Raw genomic sequence first — 20,080 nt, 5'->3', positions numbered from 1 at the left:
CATGACAAGCGTTCATTGAAAAACATCCAATAGCACTTTTTGTCCATAAAAGTGATAAATCTGAGAAATATTGATCTATTCTCCATTGTTTACATGTGATCTCGCCTGAAAGATTTACTCTTCGTCATCGTTCTTCAACAAACTATGCAATCTGAGCAGCATTCATGTTGTAAAACTGTACATTATCTTATATATTAGAGTCCCATAAACAAAACGAGCCTGTTTCCAAAGTCAATTTTTATTAGTTTTATTCAGAATAGGCAAGCAGCGCAGTCAGATTTTGTTGTCTTGAAAGGCGGAGCCTTAATTTGACTCTGTATGCTTCCAGCGATTTTACAGAGAAAAAAAGCTTGCAGGAACCTCATTTATAGTTAGATCCTCTTCAAATTTGAAACATAACTTCTTTAGACGTGTGGCTTTGAGAACATTGTATTTCTGTTCTTGGTACTTTTATTAGTGTTCTTTTAGATGATAAAAACAAGTTCAGCACAAAATATTTCCTATAAACTTCAGCTTCTCTAACTTTAAAAAATAACAACATATATTAATTCTGAATTCTGAGCCCAAAGTGTCTTCTTTCAGAAAGTACTACAACTGTGTCCATACTCCAAAGGGTCCAGTAAATACAACCATTTAACAACCTTTGTGCCCATGACCAAGAGGCCTAACCTCAGGACTGTTCTTGTAAAATGGTGTCACAACAACACGCACCATAAGTCACAGAAACAAATTCATCCCTGTTTGTGTGGTGATAAAGACTCTATTACTATTGTTTTTTCCATTTCCATAATGATCCCTCCAGAGAATTATTCCCCCTCTGAGATTGCAGCCACATCAAATGCTTGAAATTGACACTCAGGCAGTAGGAAATGGGCTTCGATAGATTTCAGTAGAGAAATAGAAATGTGAGACAGCGCATACTAATCATCCTTTTTCTGATTTGTGTCTGATCACAGGTGGGGAGACGAACAAGCTGCAAAATGCAAAAGGAGAGAATATAGCAATAATAAAGGATTTTAATCCCAATAAGGAGTATACAGTCAAGGTTATAGCTGTGAGTGGAAACCAGCACAGCAGAGCACTTCAGGGAAAATATTCTGGTATGAAAATATCAATTTTCTCTGAAGAAATCCCTCTGAAAAGGTTTGCAAGTAAAAATAATGTGTTGATGGTACTTCTGTGTGTAATTCAGGAAAATATTGAAAACAATGTGTGCCTTGAAAATGATAGGAAACATATTTTTTACATACTGTTGGAATTCATTGTATTGTATATGCAAAAATATAAAGTGGGATTAAAGTCTGAGTCCACTTGTGAAAATGCTTGTATTTTGCTTTTTTATTTAATACAGTTTCCATTACAAATCACAGATATTATCAGCATAACTATTTGAGTGAATTATTTAATTGACATTTGTTTTTTAATTTTATAATTTTTGATGTTCCCTGTTTTACTCAAAAGACAACATGCACTCCAGCTGGCATATACTTGTTGATGCAAAACTGGGTTATATATTTTATCCCACCATGATTTGACAATCAAAGAGAATGTGGAAGCAAGGAAATCTGACCTTTTGTGCAAATTATAGAAAATGGTCAATGTCATAAATGTTCTTTAATTTGAATACTCACCTAAGAATAGTGCAGAATCTTATATATTTCTTCTTCATTTAACGTTGTAACTTTGTTTTGTTTTAACATTTTCAAGATTTTAAAAATCTATTACCAGATTTAATATGCATATTGCATAATACATTTTGGACTTGCATAATTCCTCATGTCTCTTATTAATAGAAGGCAAAGGCAGTGATGGAGATTCCACTCAGCCTCAAAGACTCAAAGAGCGCAGGCCTGTAGAGGAGGGCAATGAGATTTCAGCAGGTAAAGTTAAAGTTGATCCTTTTTCTCTCATTGTGTCACTTTCTTTATTTTATTTTACAGGCCTTCTTCTTTTCTTGCTCTTTGGCACTTCTTCTATACCTTGATTTATGATGTTACTACTTATATGAATTTCTACCTACACACTGCTGTGAATCATTATTGCTGCTTTAGCAGAGGGAGCTGTACTCCTGTCAAGATGTTTCAGCCGTGGTGCTGTCAATGAAGCATAAGAACTGAAAGTGACTGAAGTTGCAGGGGGCAACTCTCCAAAGGGTCACCTCTTTGTGAATTTTTATGTCCCTGGCATACTTGACAAAATGAGTATGTTCTAGAAGCAATAGAAGTCAAAGAAGATGATACTGTTTGAAAATTTTCACTGCTGTCACTCCAGGCCAGGTCTGAGTTCTGGAATTCACCAAATAAATTATGCAATTTAGGTAATGGTGCAATTTTGCAAGTGGATTCTGAGCACTAGGTCGTGAAGAATACAGCAGACTATCATGATCTGTCATCAATGACTAATTACTTCTCTAAAATTGTGATCAGATTACTCCACTGAGTACTTAATTGAAGTATTCACATTACTAATTACTTCACTTTTAAGTTACGTTCTAAAACACTTTTCCGCTCAATGAAATAAAATAATGTCTATATTTAAGTCATATACTTAGCACCTCAAATGTCTTCCTTACACATGCCCTTCAGTTGTCACAGAAATGCAAATAGACATAGATATAAACATAATTCATGTTTTAAAAGTATTATACATAAATAATATTATACTTATTCATTTTAACCCTAATGTACTTAAACTTAATTAAATTGAGTGAAAGACTGTAATGGTCATCTGATTACTCAAATTTAAAATGTAACGAGTTACAACTATTTTTAAGTAATTTGAGTTTAGCCAAGAGTTGTTGAGCGGGTTGGGGGATGTGTGTGTGTGTGTGTGTGGGGGGTCTTTGGGATGTGTCATTTTCGGGACATCTCGGTGCCATTTTGTGGTCCATTCTGCATAACACGGTGGCTCATTTCATCTTATCTCGGGCCGTTTAGTGGCCGACCCACCGGACCCCACGGTTCTTCCGATGGCCAGTCCTCCCCTGATCAGACCCAAAGTGTGTCAACCCACTGGGAAAATGCCCGGTATGCCAGATTACCGGTCCAGCCCTGACTGGGAATGTAAAGCATCACGAATTTAGCGTTTTAAATTACGAAGGTGCACTTTACACCTTAGCCTGATTATAAAGTTTTCTCCATCTGATTATCTAAATTAATTAGCCTACTGCTTGCTATGATCAACAGAAAATGTACACATCTCTTTTAATTTTTGTTTAAAAAGAATATGTTTTGTATATAAGCTGCAATCTATAATAAGTCTAATTTAATAATTAATAGAAAGGAGGCATGTTTGTGCTGAAAACTAAAAATGTTTTTGCATGTTTACTCATGGTGCAGTTTCAGTGCATTTAGTGCCTGAAGTAACTGGATTATGGGTGATTAGTGAATCAGTTTTTTGCACTAACATTGCGCAAAAGTGACACAATTGTTCAATGAGTTCATCCCTGTTTGTTCTCAGAGGAAGCGAAGTGCCTTTAGCCCCTCACACTTGTACTCATAGACCAAAGCGAGACTGTGCTTTGGTTAGCCATAAACATTGTTTTTTAGTGTGTGTAACAACCAACCCAGGCTGACAGAGTAGCCTTAAATATGCTTGGGTAGAGCATTAAACTCAGGTCCCTCTTTGTGTTACATGGTCTCGCATCTGTTGTTTGGAGTCTTATTAATTTAGGGCACCTCAGTGTGACTGCCAAATGGCAGGTGTTTGATAACAGTATGTCTCACAAAGACCTTAGCTGTCCTATTTTTCTCTTCAGACTACCGCCAGTGTGGGCAAGATTTGGCACACAGACTCAAAGGGGGTGGTAAAGCTCTGATTCTGTACGGTTCTATTAAGACTACACTCTTTGATTATGGATGAGTACTAATTTGATTCTCTGTTTAATATCTCATTAGCACAGAATAACAATGAGATATAATATTTCAAAACAAGAACTTGATGAAGAGAAATACCACTAGAGGGTTATCACTGGCACAAAGCATATGCAGACTGTGGAAGTGATGTCTGATTATCTGTCCAACTGCATGGACGAGTGTGTGTCTGAGGCCTATGAAATGAAAAGTTTAAAGACAGAAACTAATTATAAAAGTTATATTATTTGCCCCACTGAAATGCTCATTCAACAGTAAGGCATTGATTTTGAGTTGGATACAGATATAAATTTACTGGTATTTACAACAAGAAGGTTATCTATAACATCGATAAAAAGTAAAAAGTTAACACCTTATTTATATAGGGTTAAATTATTCTGACAGTGGGACTAAATTGGGACACCTTTCATCAGGTTTAGTTGATTCTTTGAAATTTGAAGGGAAACTTTCTGCAATCGTAGAGCATTTGAAGAAGAAGGAAAACTAACTTTGTACATAATTCACAAAGATCCAGGCATTAAAGCCCTTGATTATATTTTGCTTTAGCCCTTGTGAACATTCACCATAGTTCTTCTTATAGTTTAACAGTGGTTAACAAGACCATAGTAATCCAAGGTAAAACAAAGCACATCTTCACTACCATGGTTAGATTTAATATGATTTTTATAAAACATTTTGCATTTTGTAATGAAAAACAGTTCTCTAAACACTTACAAAAAACAATATTCTAAATATGATTTTTTTAATCTGGCATGTTGTAACAAAAATTAATAATTCATCACAACCTAATGTAGCCCATTATAAAGGATAATATTTATTATGAATATATTTCTGTCTAAAATACTAGCTAATACAGTTAGTGTTACTATAGTATTTGGTAATTTTCTAAGGGTGCTGATGTGTGGTCGTTTACCACACCTGATAATTCTGTGCCGAATTCAAATGTTTTCCACGACTCACGCTAAGTGGTATTTAGGGGCACAGTCGGTGTTCAGGTTGATACAACTGGTTATGTATCACAAAAGAGAATGCATGCATTAAAATGACTACAGAATTAATAAGCAAAAGATTCTTCATACATGACAAATGATGTCTTCTCTAATAAACCTTATTCAAATTATTATTTCTTAAATTAACATTACAGGCAGCACCAAACTACATCAGTCCTGATGGATCTCATTAAGCCACAAATAAACTAATAATATATCGATGCCACTTTATTCTTCCATTTGCCATTAACAAACATATACTATAGGTAGGCCTTATTCGTAGCAGATTAGTAGCTAGTTCATCAAACTTTCATGACATTCATAAATACATTAATGTATCTTCAGTTTTAACTGTCTATTAAGCGTTGTATAATGCAATAATGCTTAATGGGTTATTCATGAAAGTTATACAATGTTAATATTTTTTATATGACTTAAACTACCACAAAGAAGCAATCTGTATATACTGATTTTGTAATAGTTTTTCTATGAAAAAAAGCACCTGACTGGTGGTTCCCAACCTTTTTACCCTGAAGCTCCCTCTACTTAAATTATTTACACATACAGTATATCACCGCCATGGATGCACGCTCTCTCACCTCGCGCGCTATGTGTTTGCTCTTGTGCACACGCGAGATAGCACTATCATTGATGGCCATGGGAAATGCAAAATTATGATTTTAATTCAATGATTTTTGGTAACGTGCATTGCCACGGATTTTAGGTATTATACTTGATACATTTCTAGCGGTTGACATTTCTATTGCACATTGACGCAGAGCCATGCAGCTGCTTGATTGTTTCATTATAAAGTATCTACAAGGTATGCCTTTTAAGATGTTTTTACAGTGTTGCAGTGTGTGATTAAGATGTTATAGAATTTTCATGACCATTGAAGATCCAAGACAAAGAAACCCACAAGCACTTGTCCACTGGACAGCGCACCTGCGTTAGAAGCAGAATACTGTAAATTTGGTGCGCGTCATCCTCACATAGTTGTGCAAAGAGGCTGTTATTGGTAGAGTGACATTTCATGATTTTGAAAATACATTTTTTATGTTTGAGATTTTGCATATCACATTGCGTTAGACGAGGACGCTAACATGCTGTTTACTGTTACCGCGCATATTATGGTGTAAAGGCAATATAAATAATATTTTTATGTAAAACGTAAACGAAAAGACACAAACACACACATAGGACGGACAGCTGCTCGTAAACATTCTCTCTCTGTCGCACCACCTTCCACAGTCGGCCTTTATCCCACTCGGAGGCTTGATTAGCCTGATAAGGTACTGGATGTGTAAAATCACGACCTGGCCCAGCCCTCCGCCCTGTCATATATGGATTTGCACATTTTAATTTGACTCTGTTTTTCTCAGAATCTTGCGTGTGAGCGTGAGTTTACTCCATCATTATTCAAAACGCTGTCCATCATTTTGACATGTAAAAACAAGCAAGAAACTCTGCTTAAAAAAACTTTACATCGTATATCTCTCCCTCGGTCACTGAGTGAGCATGACAGAAAGAGAGGGAGGTAGAGGACAGTGCTCGCAGCCACATGAGAGTGAAAAATGCCGTTCTCCCCTTTTCTCCCCAATTTGGAATGCCCAATTTCCAATGTGCTATAAATCCTCGTGGTGGCGTAGTGACTCTTCTCAATCCGGGTGGCGGAGGATGAATATCAGTTGCCTCCACGTCTGAGACCTTCAATCCCATTCTATCACGTCAAATCCATTTTATCACATGGCTTGTTGAACACGTTACCGTGGAGGCGTAGTGCGTGTGGAGGCCCACGCTATTCTCTGCTGCATCCACGCACCACTCACCAAGCGCCCCACCGAGAGCGAGAACCACACATTATAGTGATCACAAGGAGGTTACCCCATGTGACTCAACCCTCCCTAGCAACCGGGCCAATTTGATTGCTTAGGAGACCTGGCTGGAGTCACTCATCACGCCGTGGATTCGAACTCTCGACTCCAGTGGTGGTAGTCAGCATCAATTCTTGCTGAGCTACACAGCCCCCCTAAAAAAGGCGCTTTTAATGCAAAAATAACTAACACGCCTCTTTTAAAAGTATTTGGTATATGAGGGAAGACACATTATGGAGTTTTAATTCTGATGGTAGGCTGCAATAATAAGTTCATAACTTTGGACGTTAGATCAGTTGTTACTTGCACCATGCGCCCAAATAATTTACTGTATTCGCAAGCTGTAATTTGTGTGAAACACTTGCACTGGAGAGCACTGATTATTGTAAATAATTCTCAAAATTTACCGAATCCTAACTGTGTAAATGAAATAGTATTTGTCATTATTATGTTAACTAAAATACAATATTTGGGGACTCCCCAAGTCTATTTTATACTTCTTATTGGGGGTCCCTAATGACTTATGTGGGTCATTATTGGTTCCATATTTTATGCATTTTTCATTTGATATTGCTTAATAGAAAATGGCAGCACATAAATGGAGAGAGAGAGAAAGAGGGAGAAGAAAAGAGGCCTTTAGTCACACCGGCGGGAAAAACGGTTGCAAAATGCGATCATTTAGTCACAGTCTGCAGCCCTGTCAATTATTTTCTAATTCGTTTATATAAGGTTTGCAATTTTTGCAACCATTACTAATGCATTTTAAAACCCTGATTTGTTTGTACTTTTCTATTGATTAATTAGACATAATAATATATTACATAGACAAAATTATTAATAAAATTAAACACGGTTGCAAAGTTTGCTTAAATTAAGCTCTCAATCAGTAGCCACTTGATAGTTTTGGGGTTGATGTTGATGATTTTAACTTTTGAATACAAACAAATGTTCAAGCCCTTTGAGGTAGGACCGATTAAAATAAACATTTGGACGGTGGGGCTAGATATTTGATGTGTTTAAAACTAGCTATTTTTCATGCTATTTTTATGTGTAATTATATTTATATAATGGATATATTAGTTATCACTACAAAAACTTGGGATTTTGTGCCCCTAATGGTTTAAAAATGTAATGGGACACCAAAGTGTAAAGCAGCAATTGCCTTTTACCATATATATCCATCCATTCCTCTCATTCACAAATTAGTGATTCCAAAATGCAAATAAAGAGATGTCATAAACACAAAGCTGTTCATCAAACACTTAGGTATTTATGAGATGTAGTATGTCATTGTAATTCATGCTCAACATCTGTGCATACAGAGCTATCACAGATGCATTTAACCGGCATTAAACATCTTAAAAAATGCATGGAAGAATTCCATGAGAGAATTCCAAAGTGCAATTGGTTTCCAGCTTCAGAGTCAGAGTCAGTTAAATCCATCTGGGCGTAATGGTCTTTGTCTGAGCTTATTGGCGAAGGCAACTGGGGTCAGTGGTGATGTCTGTTTCACACATAACCCCTTCTACCTGCCCCCCAGTAATAGTGCGATCTGATAATGGTCTTTTCTAACCACTGTAGTCAGAGGGCAGGGCAGGGGAGGGAGGTGAGAGGCCTGTTACTTAGGAATTCAGTACCGGCAGCCACTGTAATCAAGAGAGAGCAATGAAATAACCCCCATGGTAGAACACAAGCTTACTGCACAAGGGACTGTACCCATAGGAAAGAAGAAAAATCTTTCCAATATTTCACTTGAAATCTCATAGACATCAATGAGGATAAATAAAGGGCAAATAGAGACTTTGGAGAAATGGAAAAACAAATCTCACTTGTGAGTTCCAGAAAAGATCTCATTAATGTCTCAAACTGAGCACAGATTTGGCAGAACAGCTTGCAATCGATCATGAGAGATTTAAATATGATTTCAAACATTTCTCATCTAATTCTTTCAAGACCAAATTACTTGAGCTTTGCCATTCATATTCATTTTTAGTGCAATACTCCTACTGTTTGTCAATAAATGTCTTATTTGTGTCTGTTTTTATTTTTCTTGAGGAAGAACTAGGACAAGTTCATACTTTACTGGACTGGTAATGTAAAGTTAGTGAAACATTAATACATAAATGAAACACAGCTGAGATCCCCATCATCATGTCTCCTGATCTTTGAAAGAGCAATCACTGAGCTTAACATTTTTACACTTTGTAGGCGTCACCCCAGATGACCCTCATTCTAATGGAAATCACTCTCAACTGATGGTGCTTTTAATGTGAGATTTTTTTATTTGTTTATTTATTTTTGCTTTTAATAAGTGATCATTGGTGTTGAACTTTATTTTTAAAGGTGCTGTATAAGGTGCAGAGACGACTGTCCTTTAAAGCACACCGCTGCCCTGTATTAGGGTGTGCGATGCACAGGGAATGCTAATAATGTCTATTTTGACTCTGGTCTCAGGTGGCAGGCTGCTTAGGTTAGCAGTGATAAGGGCGACGCTCTGGATCTTCCTCACAAGGAGGAAGGAACTTCAGGACATTGTCTGAAGGAGACTTTTAGAGTGTGACGTCTTATCAGGCCCTGTGGCATCACTGGTGGAGGGTGCCGATAGGCAGAACCTGTGACTGCCACAGCTAAGATGAGGCAGTGCCTCAAATCACAGATAGAGGACTTTACATGGGTCATCTTAAATTTGGAATAGCACTCAGTGTTTTGCTGTTTACATCAGTCTCAAGCAGCTTTCAAGAATACTAATACTTTTATATAAGATTGCATGAAAATGACATGCCATTATATTTCAAATGCAATTTGCATCAGCATCAGCATTTATTAATTGACAATCAATTTAGCAATGCTGTCAGACACTCACAACGTGCATTTATACAAGTAGGACATGTTCCTTGATCACTATATTGGGTGGTCAACTAGAGTGAATAATTGGATGACCAGACATCATAATATATTTGTGACACTCCCAATTTACAAGCCATGTCCCACGTCCTGGCAGAGTTACAATTAGTCTTAGTCTTGATTAATTTAATTTAATTTAAAAAAAATTTTTTTTTACTTGACATCACTGCGAAATGTGCTTTTTAAATCATGAGAAACCAGCAGCAGTGTGATTTGGTGCCTTAAGTAACAAGACTGGGTGGGCTATAGTTTTTTTATCCATTAATAGTAGCACTGTATAGAAACTACATAAAGAACTATCTGTTGCTTCCTCCTCAGAATATAAAAAATCTAATTTGAAAATCTAAGTTGAAAACTTTACAGGCGTTATTTCACAAATTAAACAGAAAAGTTTTTTTTTTTTTTTGAAGAAGAAAATACATGTTAGCCACCATCTGACAAATTCATCTAATAGTTTATAAAAATGAATAATAGCTAGTCATCTTAAAAATGTAAGATTAGGTTCATAGTGTGTCCAAAGATCAGATGTATTCATGCTTTTTTAATAAACAATTTTCTTTTCCTTCTTTATACAATTTAAATTAAAACAAAAGCATTAGCCAAAATCAACCCTAACTTGAGTACAGATTCAAACTCGGGTCACCCACATATAAGTGCCAAAACTCAACTTCTCTAACCTGTCCCAAAGGTTTTTTTTCTCTTGATCATCTTGTTACATTTTCCTAGAGCCAACATTCATTTCAAACAAACGCATCTCCATAAAGCTATGGTTACATTCCATTCCATGCTTCATTCAATTCTATTTATATAATTCAACTCAAATGAAGAAAGTTTGTATTTCGCTACACACAAATGTTTGAGTTTGGTGAACTCTGGCTTATGAATTTGTATGACATGAATAGAAACATCAGCACGTGTAGGTTTGTGCCACAGCTGGGCTCACAGGGGCGGGGGGACCGCCGCTGGAGTGCCAAACCTGCAAAGGGGGAATGGTGGACAGTGATCGTAATGACGGCCGTGCACACCGGTTATGGGACCCAGGGAATGAGAAACTGCTCTTTTGTTGAGTGTTTGGGTACCGCAGCTACTTGAGCGTGCAACCAACGTAAATGAAAATGAAACCAAAGATTCTCCTCCTTGCCCTCCACCGAGGGACGGAGTAGTCTGTCTACCAGCTCTGGAGCAGCCGGTCTCCTCGTCCTTGGGTCGCCCGTCTCAGGGGTGCATAGAGGTCTTCTTCTTAACAGGCGGCCGTGAGACGGGTGTCGTCTGCTTCCTGAAGGGGGCTCGATGCCGGGCGGGCCACGGGGGCGGGCCAAGGCAGAGCCGGTGCAGCCACTTCTGGAGGATGCCCTTGGCTATGCGCAGATGGGGTGCAGGATCTTGAGCCGCGATATGTTGAATGGCTTCCATCTGCTGCTTCACCACCGAAAACTGCTGGGCAAAGTCCCCGATGGTGTCGCCGAAAAGGCCAGCCTATGATGAATAGAAGTTTGGCCCCATTTATCTGGTATACTGCTGCTGTTCAAGTTTTATATGTGTGATTTGATTTGACAGGAGTCACAAGACTCTCCGTAGCCAATCATGTTGATGGATAAAAATAAAATCAGCACAGGGAGGAGCAAACACAGAAGGTGGGAAAATTGCACAGTAAAAGTAAAAAAGTACTTAGGGAACAACTACTTAATTACAGTAACAAGAGTATTTGTAATTTGTTACTTTACACGCCTGATTGTGTGCTACAAACATAATTTCCCTGTAGACATCCTCCTGTTTGAAAAGTCTTTAAAATTTTAGTCCGGTTGCTCGTCTAGGGTCAGCGGTGCAGATATTCCCTCTTAATGTCATGTGATTAAGCATGTGGAATCTGTTTTTTGATTAATTTGTGGTAGCCAATGTAATCAGCTCATCCATATTGTTAGAATAGAGACCACTGATCTCTGCCATGCCAGATGTTTATCTTAAAGTCCATTACAGCCTCTTAACATCACACAGCACCACAGTGTTGGTAAAAGGCCCCTGTCTGGAAAACAAATGCTGGATGGGCCAGTTGTTTATTATGGTCTGATTGAATCATTACAGCTACTAAACCACAAAAGTCCACAAAAAGAGCTGTTATAATTATTAAACAGAATTAGCATGAGTAAGGGATAAAGCGCTGTTGACTTAATTTCAAATGTGCTGTTTCTGTTATGGCTGTTATGGCTGACGTGAGGCTTGGGGAAGCTGTTGGAGATTTGTTTTCCTTCTAATCTGGTCCCTTGTCTGCAATAGAAATACTTCTCATTCAGCTTGGAACATTAAAGACTGGTCAACGTCCGATCACACTGCAGATGTTGGTTTCTATGACATGTGTTTGTTTATTACTCCCATAGACATAACCTTTTGTGTTGGGTGCTTCATCAGGAAGTAGAGTTAAATTACATCTCCATACATGTGACAGAGGGACACCCTGGTTCATGCCTGATTTAATATCCCTTCCTGTAATTAAGAGAGAGGGCAGCTAAGGGCCAGAGAGGCAGTGGTGTAATCACCAAGCATTGGTATGATGCCTGGAGAGCAATATATTGAATCTATGTGTGTGCCAAGGTCTCAGCTGCACACCTTCAATGAACAATTTTTTTGACAAAGAGTTGCTATTTATGAATTTTGACATTGCTGTTGTTTTCTCTTTGAAAACACAAAGTGAGAAGGTGTAGAGTAGAGATGGGATGTACATTGATAACGGATTTGTGTCATTCTTATGATTGATGTGAGAATGTAAGTTTAGCTTTAGATGGCAATCATATCACTTTCTCTTATTCTGGATCTACCCTTAGGTCCAGATAATCATGTCAGCACTTGCATAGTGTCTGTGGTGATGTCTGGAGACCCTCACCTTCTGCCTTTGAGCAGGTGATCTCTCCATATCTGGTGTTATCTGGTTGTGAAGGTTAGCTTGGAGCCAGACAAAACACCTTCTGTATCCACCCACTGTTCTAAAAAGCCTTCTTTATCTCATCTTTCCATTTAATAACCGTCAGGGTTGGGAGACATTTTTAATTTAAGAATGTATTATAAAATCTACAGTTGCAAAAGTTGTATGAATATTATTACATTTTAATCCTACTTCCCTAAAATCAAATTCTGCATTCTGTTTGCTACCTCAATTGAAATTCAGGAATTGAAGACACTCTCAATTCAATTCTTCTGACAACCCTGCTGAACATCTCTTTTCTCTCTTCTTCCATTTCTTCACCGTTCACATACACCACTCACCTTGCATGTAACCTACAAGATGTCTGCTGCGTGCTAATGAAAGTCTCAGCCCAGGTATGTGATGGCTTTTTTAAACATACAGCTCTGGTGAGATACTAAAATCTCTGTTTCAGTGCTGCCCACTGGGGAGAATACGTAATAATATAGCAGGGTATTGCTGTGAATAAATGTGAGGAGCTTGTCCTCTGCAGAAGCTACATTAAGCATCTGGGAGGATGATGTGATGGTCCCTCTCTGTGAATTAATAGGATGAGTGTTTGGCTGCGATTCAGGGTCATTACAGTTTTGAATCTGGCATGAAAACACATGTTAAGAATTGCTTCTTTCTGAATTAATGTAGCATAATAAGAGTAAGATGTGTTGATATTGTTGTGGTCTGATTAAAGCTGACATTTTCTACCCATCAAAAGCACAAATTCTCATTACTTTTTTGAGATTAAGAATAAATTGCGGCCACTATTTTCACATGCTGTCTGTATTGTTTTATCACCCGATTCTCACACTTTCCGTGGACACAATGCTAATTGCCACAGGCAATAGCATGTTGTTTGTGAATAAGGTGCAATCTATAATGTGCCTAATTTACATAGATAGGGGGTGTGTTTGCACCAAAAATAATGAAAATGACTGAAGTACAGTGCTATTTTAGTGCATTTAGCACCTGGTTAAACTAGATTGCGGGTGGTTTGTGACTAAGATTTTCGTGCTGATAATGTGCAGAAGTTGCACAAGTCTTAAGTGAATTTGGGCAAATGGGGGCTACCCAAAAAAATTCCTGTGAAAGGCTGTGGTGGGCTAACGGATACAGCATCCTCTCTGTATGCTGACTCGTCGTTCTTGCTGATGAGACCCACCACGGTCGAGTCATCGGCGATCTTAATGATGTGGTTTGAGCTGGAATGATTGTGTTGAATGCTGAGCTGAAGTCTATGAACAGTATTCAAACGTATGAGTCCTTTCTATCTAGGTGGGTGAGGGCCAGATGGAGGGTGGTGGCATCGTCTGTTGAATGGTTTGGACGATACGCGAACTGCAGTGGGTCTAGTGAGGGGGGCAGCTGGGTCTTAATGTGCCTCATGACGAGCCTCTCGAAGCACTTTATGATGATGGGGACGGTAGTCGTTGAAGCAGGACACTGAAGACTTCTTTGGAATGAGGACGATGGTGATGGCCTTGAAGCACGTTGGAACGAGGGCGCTGCTCAGAGAGATGTTGAAGATGTCGGTAAGGACATCTGCCAGCTGGTCTGCACATCCTCTGAGCACTCTGCTAGGAATGTTGTCTGGTCCAGCAGCCTTCCGTGGGTTGACTCTACGTAGAGTTTTCCTCACATCAGCCGTGGTAAGACAGAGCACCTGGTCGTTGGGAGGAGGGGTGGTCTTCCTCGCCACCACGTCGTTCTGTGCTTCAAACCTAGCGTAGAAGTCGTTCAGTGCATCTGGAAGGGAGGCATCTTTGTCACAAGCAACTGATGTTGTCCTGTAATTGGTGATGGCCTGGATGCCCTTCTACATGCGACGCGTGTCGCTGCTGTCCTGGAAGTGACTGTGGATTCTCTGGGCGTGTGTGCACTTTGCCTCTCTGATGGCCCAGGACAGTTTGGCTCTCGCTGTTCTTAGGGCAGCCTTTTCGCCTGCTCTGAAGGCAGAGTCTTGGGTCCTCAGCAGCGCACGCACCTCCGCAGTCATCCACGGCTTCTGGTTAGAGTTTGTGGTGATGATCTTGGAGAAGGTGACATCATCAATGCACTTGCTGATGTAGCTGGTCACTGATGCTGTGTATTCCTCCAAGTTGGTACAGTCGCCATATGTTGCAGCCTGCCTGAACATGTGCCCGTCAGTACACTCAAAACAGTCCTGAAGAGCAGAGATGGCTCCTGCTGGCCAGGTTTTCACCTGCTTCTGGAGCAGTTTTGTGCATCTGACGAGCAGTCTGTATGCTGGAATTAGCATAACAGAGATGTGGTCTGAGTAGTGGTCTGATGTGGGGGCGGGGCTCCGCCCGGTACGCGCCTGGGATGTTTGTGTAAACAAGATCAAGCGTGTTTGCCCCTCTCGTTGCAAAGTCCACATACTGATGGAATTTAGGGAGCACTGTCTTGAGATTCACATGGTTCAAATCTCCGACGACAATAAACAGTCCGTCAGGGTGAACGTTCTGCAGTTCGCTCATGGCCCCATACAGTTCACAGAGCTTTCTTAGCGTTAGTGCTGTGGGGAATGTAAACTCTGGTTATAATAACAGTGGTGAATTCCCGTTGTAAATAAAAAGGTGACTTAATGAATCTCCCTATCATGCCTTTATCAGTGTATTCTGCCTAAAACAACCAGCCAATCATACAAGAAGTTGCCGTCAGATTGACACGTAATACAACAAACCACAGTTTTTCTTGTTGCTTTTTCTTGTATAATATCAAGTGTCACTGGCAAATGGAATAATTTGTGGTGCTGTATATGTGATGAAAACTAAGTTTTATAATGTAAACTATTTATTAATATTAGTTAATGTATTGCATCATGAACAAACAATGAACAATATTTTTACAACATGTAGTAATCTTAGGTAATTTTAGTTGTTCGTTTAACTTCATGGTGCATTAACTAATGTAAAGAAATACAACATTTGATTTAAAAATGTATTAGTAGATTATTAACATTATCCAAGATTAATAAATTGAAACTTGTTGTAATTTGTTACAACTAAAATTAATACTGCAACAAAATGAAAAACTAAAACAAGTAATTTTCGAAAATACATGCTATTTATGAACAATTTAAACTAACTGAAACTATACTGAAATTAAAAATCAAATACAAAACAAATAAAAATAAATGTGCACACAGATGTGCAACTACAAGTTTTGTCAAAATTGAATTATGACATGACTAATTGTCTTAGACTATGATCTGTCCTGTCCTGTAACAGATGGTTTCTCAGATTCAGAGAAAGCAGAGTAAGACTATTTTATAATCCACAGTTAGGGTTGCAGCGGTGTACCGGTTTCACGGTATACCCCGGTATGAAAATTGACAGTTATCATATCTTGTGCATTTGCTTATCTATGGTATTGATAAAAAAAAAAAAGGCAACTGGACGGAGAATCTCACCTGCGCTTGCGCATCTCCTTTCCTCCTCGACTGCCTGTCAGACTTGTCAACTTGCGCAACACACACATGCAGCAGAGAAAATGTCAGAGAAGCGAGGCGGTCTAACATAAGTGACTGTGTGTGTGTGTGTGTGTGTTCATTGTTTCTCAAATCGTGGGTCGCGCCCAAAAGTGGGTCGCAGCTCTATTCAGACTGTGTCAAAGACAGCAGGGAAAGAACATTGACGTGGTTCTCACATTAAAGATATTTCGGCAGCCGTACAAGTGATAGCCTATATAGGACTGCCAAGGAGAATTAATGATAATCTCGCAATCAGCAAAAGGTTTCTCATCTGCACTTTCGCACGAGTGTAACGGAACCAGCTCGCGTTCATGATCTGCTCTTCTTTCTGGAGTGTGCGTGCAACGACCAGGCTTGCGGAGCTCAGACCTCCAAACTGATGTGACCAATTTCAATTCTAGTGAGACTTTTCTAGTTTAAAGCGTTACAGAGGAAATCAAATAAAATCTCTCGAACAGTAGGCAGCCCTGATATACCAAACAGCACTGAGGAGGAAAAGAGCAACACTGTGTTATGTGCTAAAATATAAAATCATTTATTTTTAAAAAATTTACAAAATTCACCTTTAAAAAATTGTTTCACGATTTTACATGTTACTGTTATATTTTGACAAAATTTTATAGTTTAATATTAAATAATCTTAATGTAGAATCTTTTAGACCTAATTTTATATCAACAGAGGCAGTTGTGGGGCAAGTTGGTTTAGGCTGGTTTGACTGACGATTCATGAAGCACAGAGTCTGAGCCGTCGGCTAATAGCAGCTCTTATGGGATCAGCATTCTCTGTCCTGCCCTTCACCACCCGCACATGAGAAGAAGGTCAAAGTTCGGGCCACACTGAAGCTAATTGCAATAATGCCCTTATCCAGCATGACTCTGAACATGAAAAGTTCACTCATTACGACAAAGGACACTTGAGTTCACTGGGGGGCTGTCTCTCACTCTCTCTCACAAAAAAATGTCCCCATGCTCACATTTCAAGTGTCTCTGACTAAAACAGTAAATGCTAAAGTGTGACATCTCTCACAAAGCCATTGCCACTTATAGACTACACCCTGCGTGACCTATAGCTTAATGAAAATGGGTGCTAATTAATCCTTATGAGAATCGTTCATAATAGCTGCAGCAGAAGTGCTAGTCAACTTGATATCTGCATTGGATGACTGCCATATGATTACGTAATGCGATATTAAGCCATTTCACCCCAGCTATGGTTGTGAGTTGTCTTTAAGGCTCTCGGCAGATCGAAAGTGCTGAGAACAGCTTTTGCATGCATAGGGCTAGGGCATATATACCGATGATTTACTTTCTCCTATTAACCAGCGAGTGAATTAAATACCTTGCTAGGATACTTACATTTCATTATAGTATAGAGCCACTTGATGCTTTTGGTTTATAATAATTTTAAATAATGTTATGGATGTCATTGAATAAATAAATGGAACTGAAATGTCTGAATGACTGATTAGACGTCTGGGTGTAATATCCAAGAGGTATTTTTTGCATGTTATGAATGTTTGGAATAAACTAAAACTTGAGTTTTCAAACTTCATCTGGCCAATGACCCCTTGGTGGATTGAGAGATGGAGTAGTTTACGTAAAATTTGATTAAAATTAAGGGTTATAATGACATGATAACATGCAGATAATAACATATTAATGTATCTGTACAAGTACATTTGCATAGCTCCTCTGTGATAAAACTCGTGCATTCGGATGACAGTTTAATCACGGTGGACAAGCGAGACTTTTTGTCAATCACATGATTGCAGTTGAGCTTGTTATATGGTAAATGTTCTCTCTTCACAAACTGTGTCCTCTGTATATGCATTTAAATTTGTTTGGAATTATGCTAAAGTGAAAATACAATTTTTAAAGCATGAGGATACTGCACTGCAAAGTGCTGTAGACATTTACAGTGTACATTTTCACATACAGTCCTCGGAGCAAGCCAAAATTCTTGCGATGTGGAATTTAAATTAATTAAGAACCTGTGGGGACAAGACTGTTTATCATTGCAGCCAAATAAATCTGTCAATGGGGATATATCATGTATTGTCACCCTCATCACTCTGTTGCGCCACTTGTGCGCTCTCTCCTAAGCACACATATCAAGGACAGTAAAGATCTAAGGGAAAGCTAAAAGGAGGGAAAGGAGCTATGGGAAAAATGGTTTTCTTATGTTTTATCTATCAAACTGACGGACATAATTTGGAATTATCTGTCAGTGTTTAAAAAGTGGAGGTGGAATTAAACCTTTTAAATAAGATAGACATTAACCTGGCAACTTTTCTGGGACTACTCAAGCAGCATAAATGAGCAGTCATACAAGCCCTGTGTATAAACATATTTAGTAAACTTTTCTACATTAAAATGTGATATATTACAATTGTATTACATTCCTGCCATAATAATGGACCATTTCAAAAGTTTACTTGATCTGGCTCTTGTTTTTCTTTCGCTTCTACTTAAGAGTTCCCACTCACTGTGGTGGAGCGGTGACGTCATTTTATTATTGTGAATTATTAAAAAACAATTCTGTTACACCATCCTACAACTTTCACAACTGTCCATTACCGCCAGAGCTGTTACTACGCACAGCGCAAACATACAGCACCTAGCAGTGGTCAAAAAGGATTTCCAAAATGGCTTTTAGGTTATAAACTCAGAGATGTGGATTCGGACGGTAATTAAATTACCACACAACCTTGGTGTTTGTCATTTGGCTGGGAATTTTCGTACGGGAGGTGGGAGAAAAACACATACATATCGGATTCAGACAGCAGTAAAATCACTGACTACCCCATGTAAATGCTGTAATTACCTCACGTCCCCATGTAAAATTATTGCAGTCCGAAAAGGGCTAATGTGTCTCTGTGTGTCTCGGCTTATTTATTTCTCAGTAAAACAACACTTCTCCTTGTGTGAGAGCCCTGTTAGCAGATGCTGTATATGGTGTGTTGCTGAAAGACGGTTTGGAAATCAGTGGTGACTTGTTCAAAGTGTCCAGAGGCCTTTTTGATGTGCACCTCTACCCACGCAAACCCCACACAGAGTGTAAAACAATCCCTACAGCCCAGTAAGTATGCTGCTTGAAAATAATAAAATAATATAAATATTAAATAAATATCGGATCATATTACAACATACTCAATTTCATTCCCAGATAAATGGAGGCCCCAGCAATAAATCATTTTGTCTGGGAAAAATGGTCATTTGAAAAAAAGACACAAGCGACAAAGAGAAAAAATGAGCTTGTAAAAAAGCAGTGGACAGCAAACCATATTAATGATTGGAAATCCTTTACTATGAAGCATTGAATCCTTTGAACGTGGCATAGACGTGTCATTAGATTTGACAGCGTTATTTGGCGATTTTCATAGGGAGGCTTAGGGCTGTCTGATGACTTTTGCATGAAGGTGAACTCAACATCAAGCCTGTGATTGGTCAATAGTAATTTTATGTCATCGATTATTGGTATAAAACTGAGTATGCAGTTGGTCAGCTGGTCAGTAGACCCAGCATAATTTCTTAGCTGGATCTGATAGAGTGCTCTGTTCTAAAACCTTGTGAGCTGCCTACTGGCTAAATAGTAGGGCTGGGCAATATAAAGAAAATTCATCACAAAATTATGATGATTTTGCTGCCCACATGAAATGAAGAAATAATGTGTATATCATGATGATTGTGACCTTTTATCTGGCCACTATGACACATTTCCCAATCCTTCAGGGCTGCACAATTAATCAAAATAACATCACTATCGCAATATGGTCATATGTGTTTATTAAACCGCAGAAGGCTGTGATTAAATTAACACATGACACATGACTCAGGGCTCACAATACGCTGTTTTCAGCGGAGTGGTTAACGTGCATTGTGAAGGCAAAGGCTACAGGTTCACGCATTTGTGCAATTATAAACATTTGTAACTCCTACGGCCAAGTTAGAATACAAATGTAGATATGTGACACTGTATAACAGAAAAGGAGATGAGAGAGTTTCATCAGATTTTT

The 20,080-nt window shown here is 38.7% G+C and overlaps 1 protein-coding gene across 4 annotated transcripts in view; it reads left to right on the top strand.

Annotated features, from left to right (window-relative positions):
- Nucleotides 1–20,080, top strand: part of LOC127658463 (collagen alpha-1(XIV) chain-like) — a 176,011-nt gene that overhangs the window by 10,218 nt on the left and 145,713 nt on the right. For 3 of the 4 annotated variants that reach the window (XM_052147788.1, XM_052147785.1, XM_052147786.1), the window contains exons 4-5: nt 957–1,100; nt 1,794–1,880. The exons of the other annotated variant lie outside the window; for it this stretch is intronic. In XM_052147788.1, the coding sequence (XP_052003748.1) occupies nt 957–1,100; nt 1,794–1,880 (231 nt within the window). The remainder of the gene's footprint in view (nt 1–956; nt 1,101–1,793; nt 1,881–20,080) is intronic. 4 annotated transcript variants of the gene reach the window in all.

This window comes from Xyrauchen texanus, chromosome 17 (genome assembly GCF_025860055.1).
Source record: "Xyrauchen texanus isolate HMW12.3.18 chromosome 17, RBS_HiC_50CHRs, whole genome shotgun sequence".
NCBI lineage: Eukaryota > Metazoa > Chordata > Actinopteri > Cypriniformes > Catostomidae > Xyrauchen > Xyrauchen texanus.
This window is presented reverse-complemented; position numbering and strand designations above follow the sequence as displayed.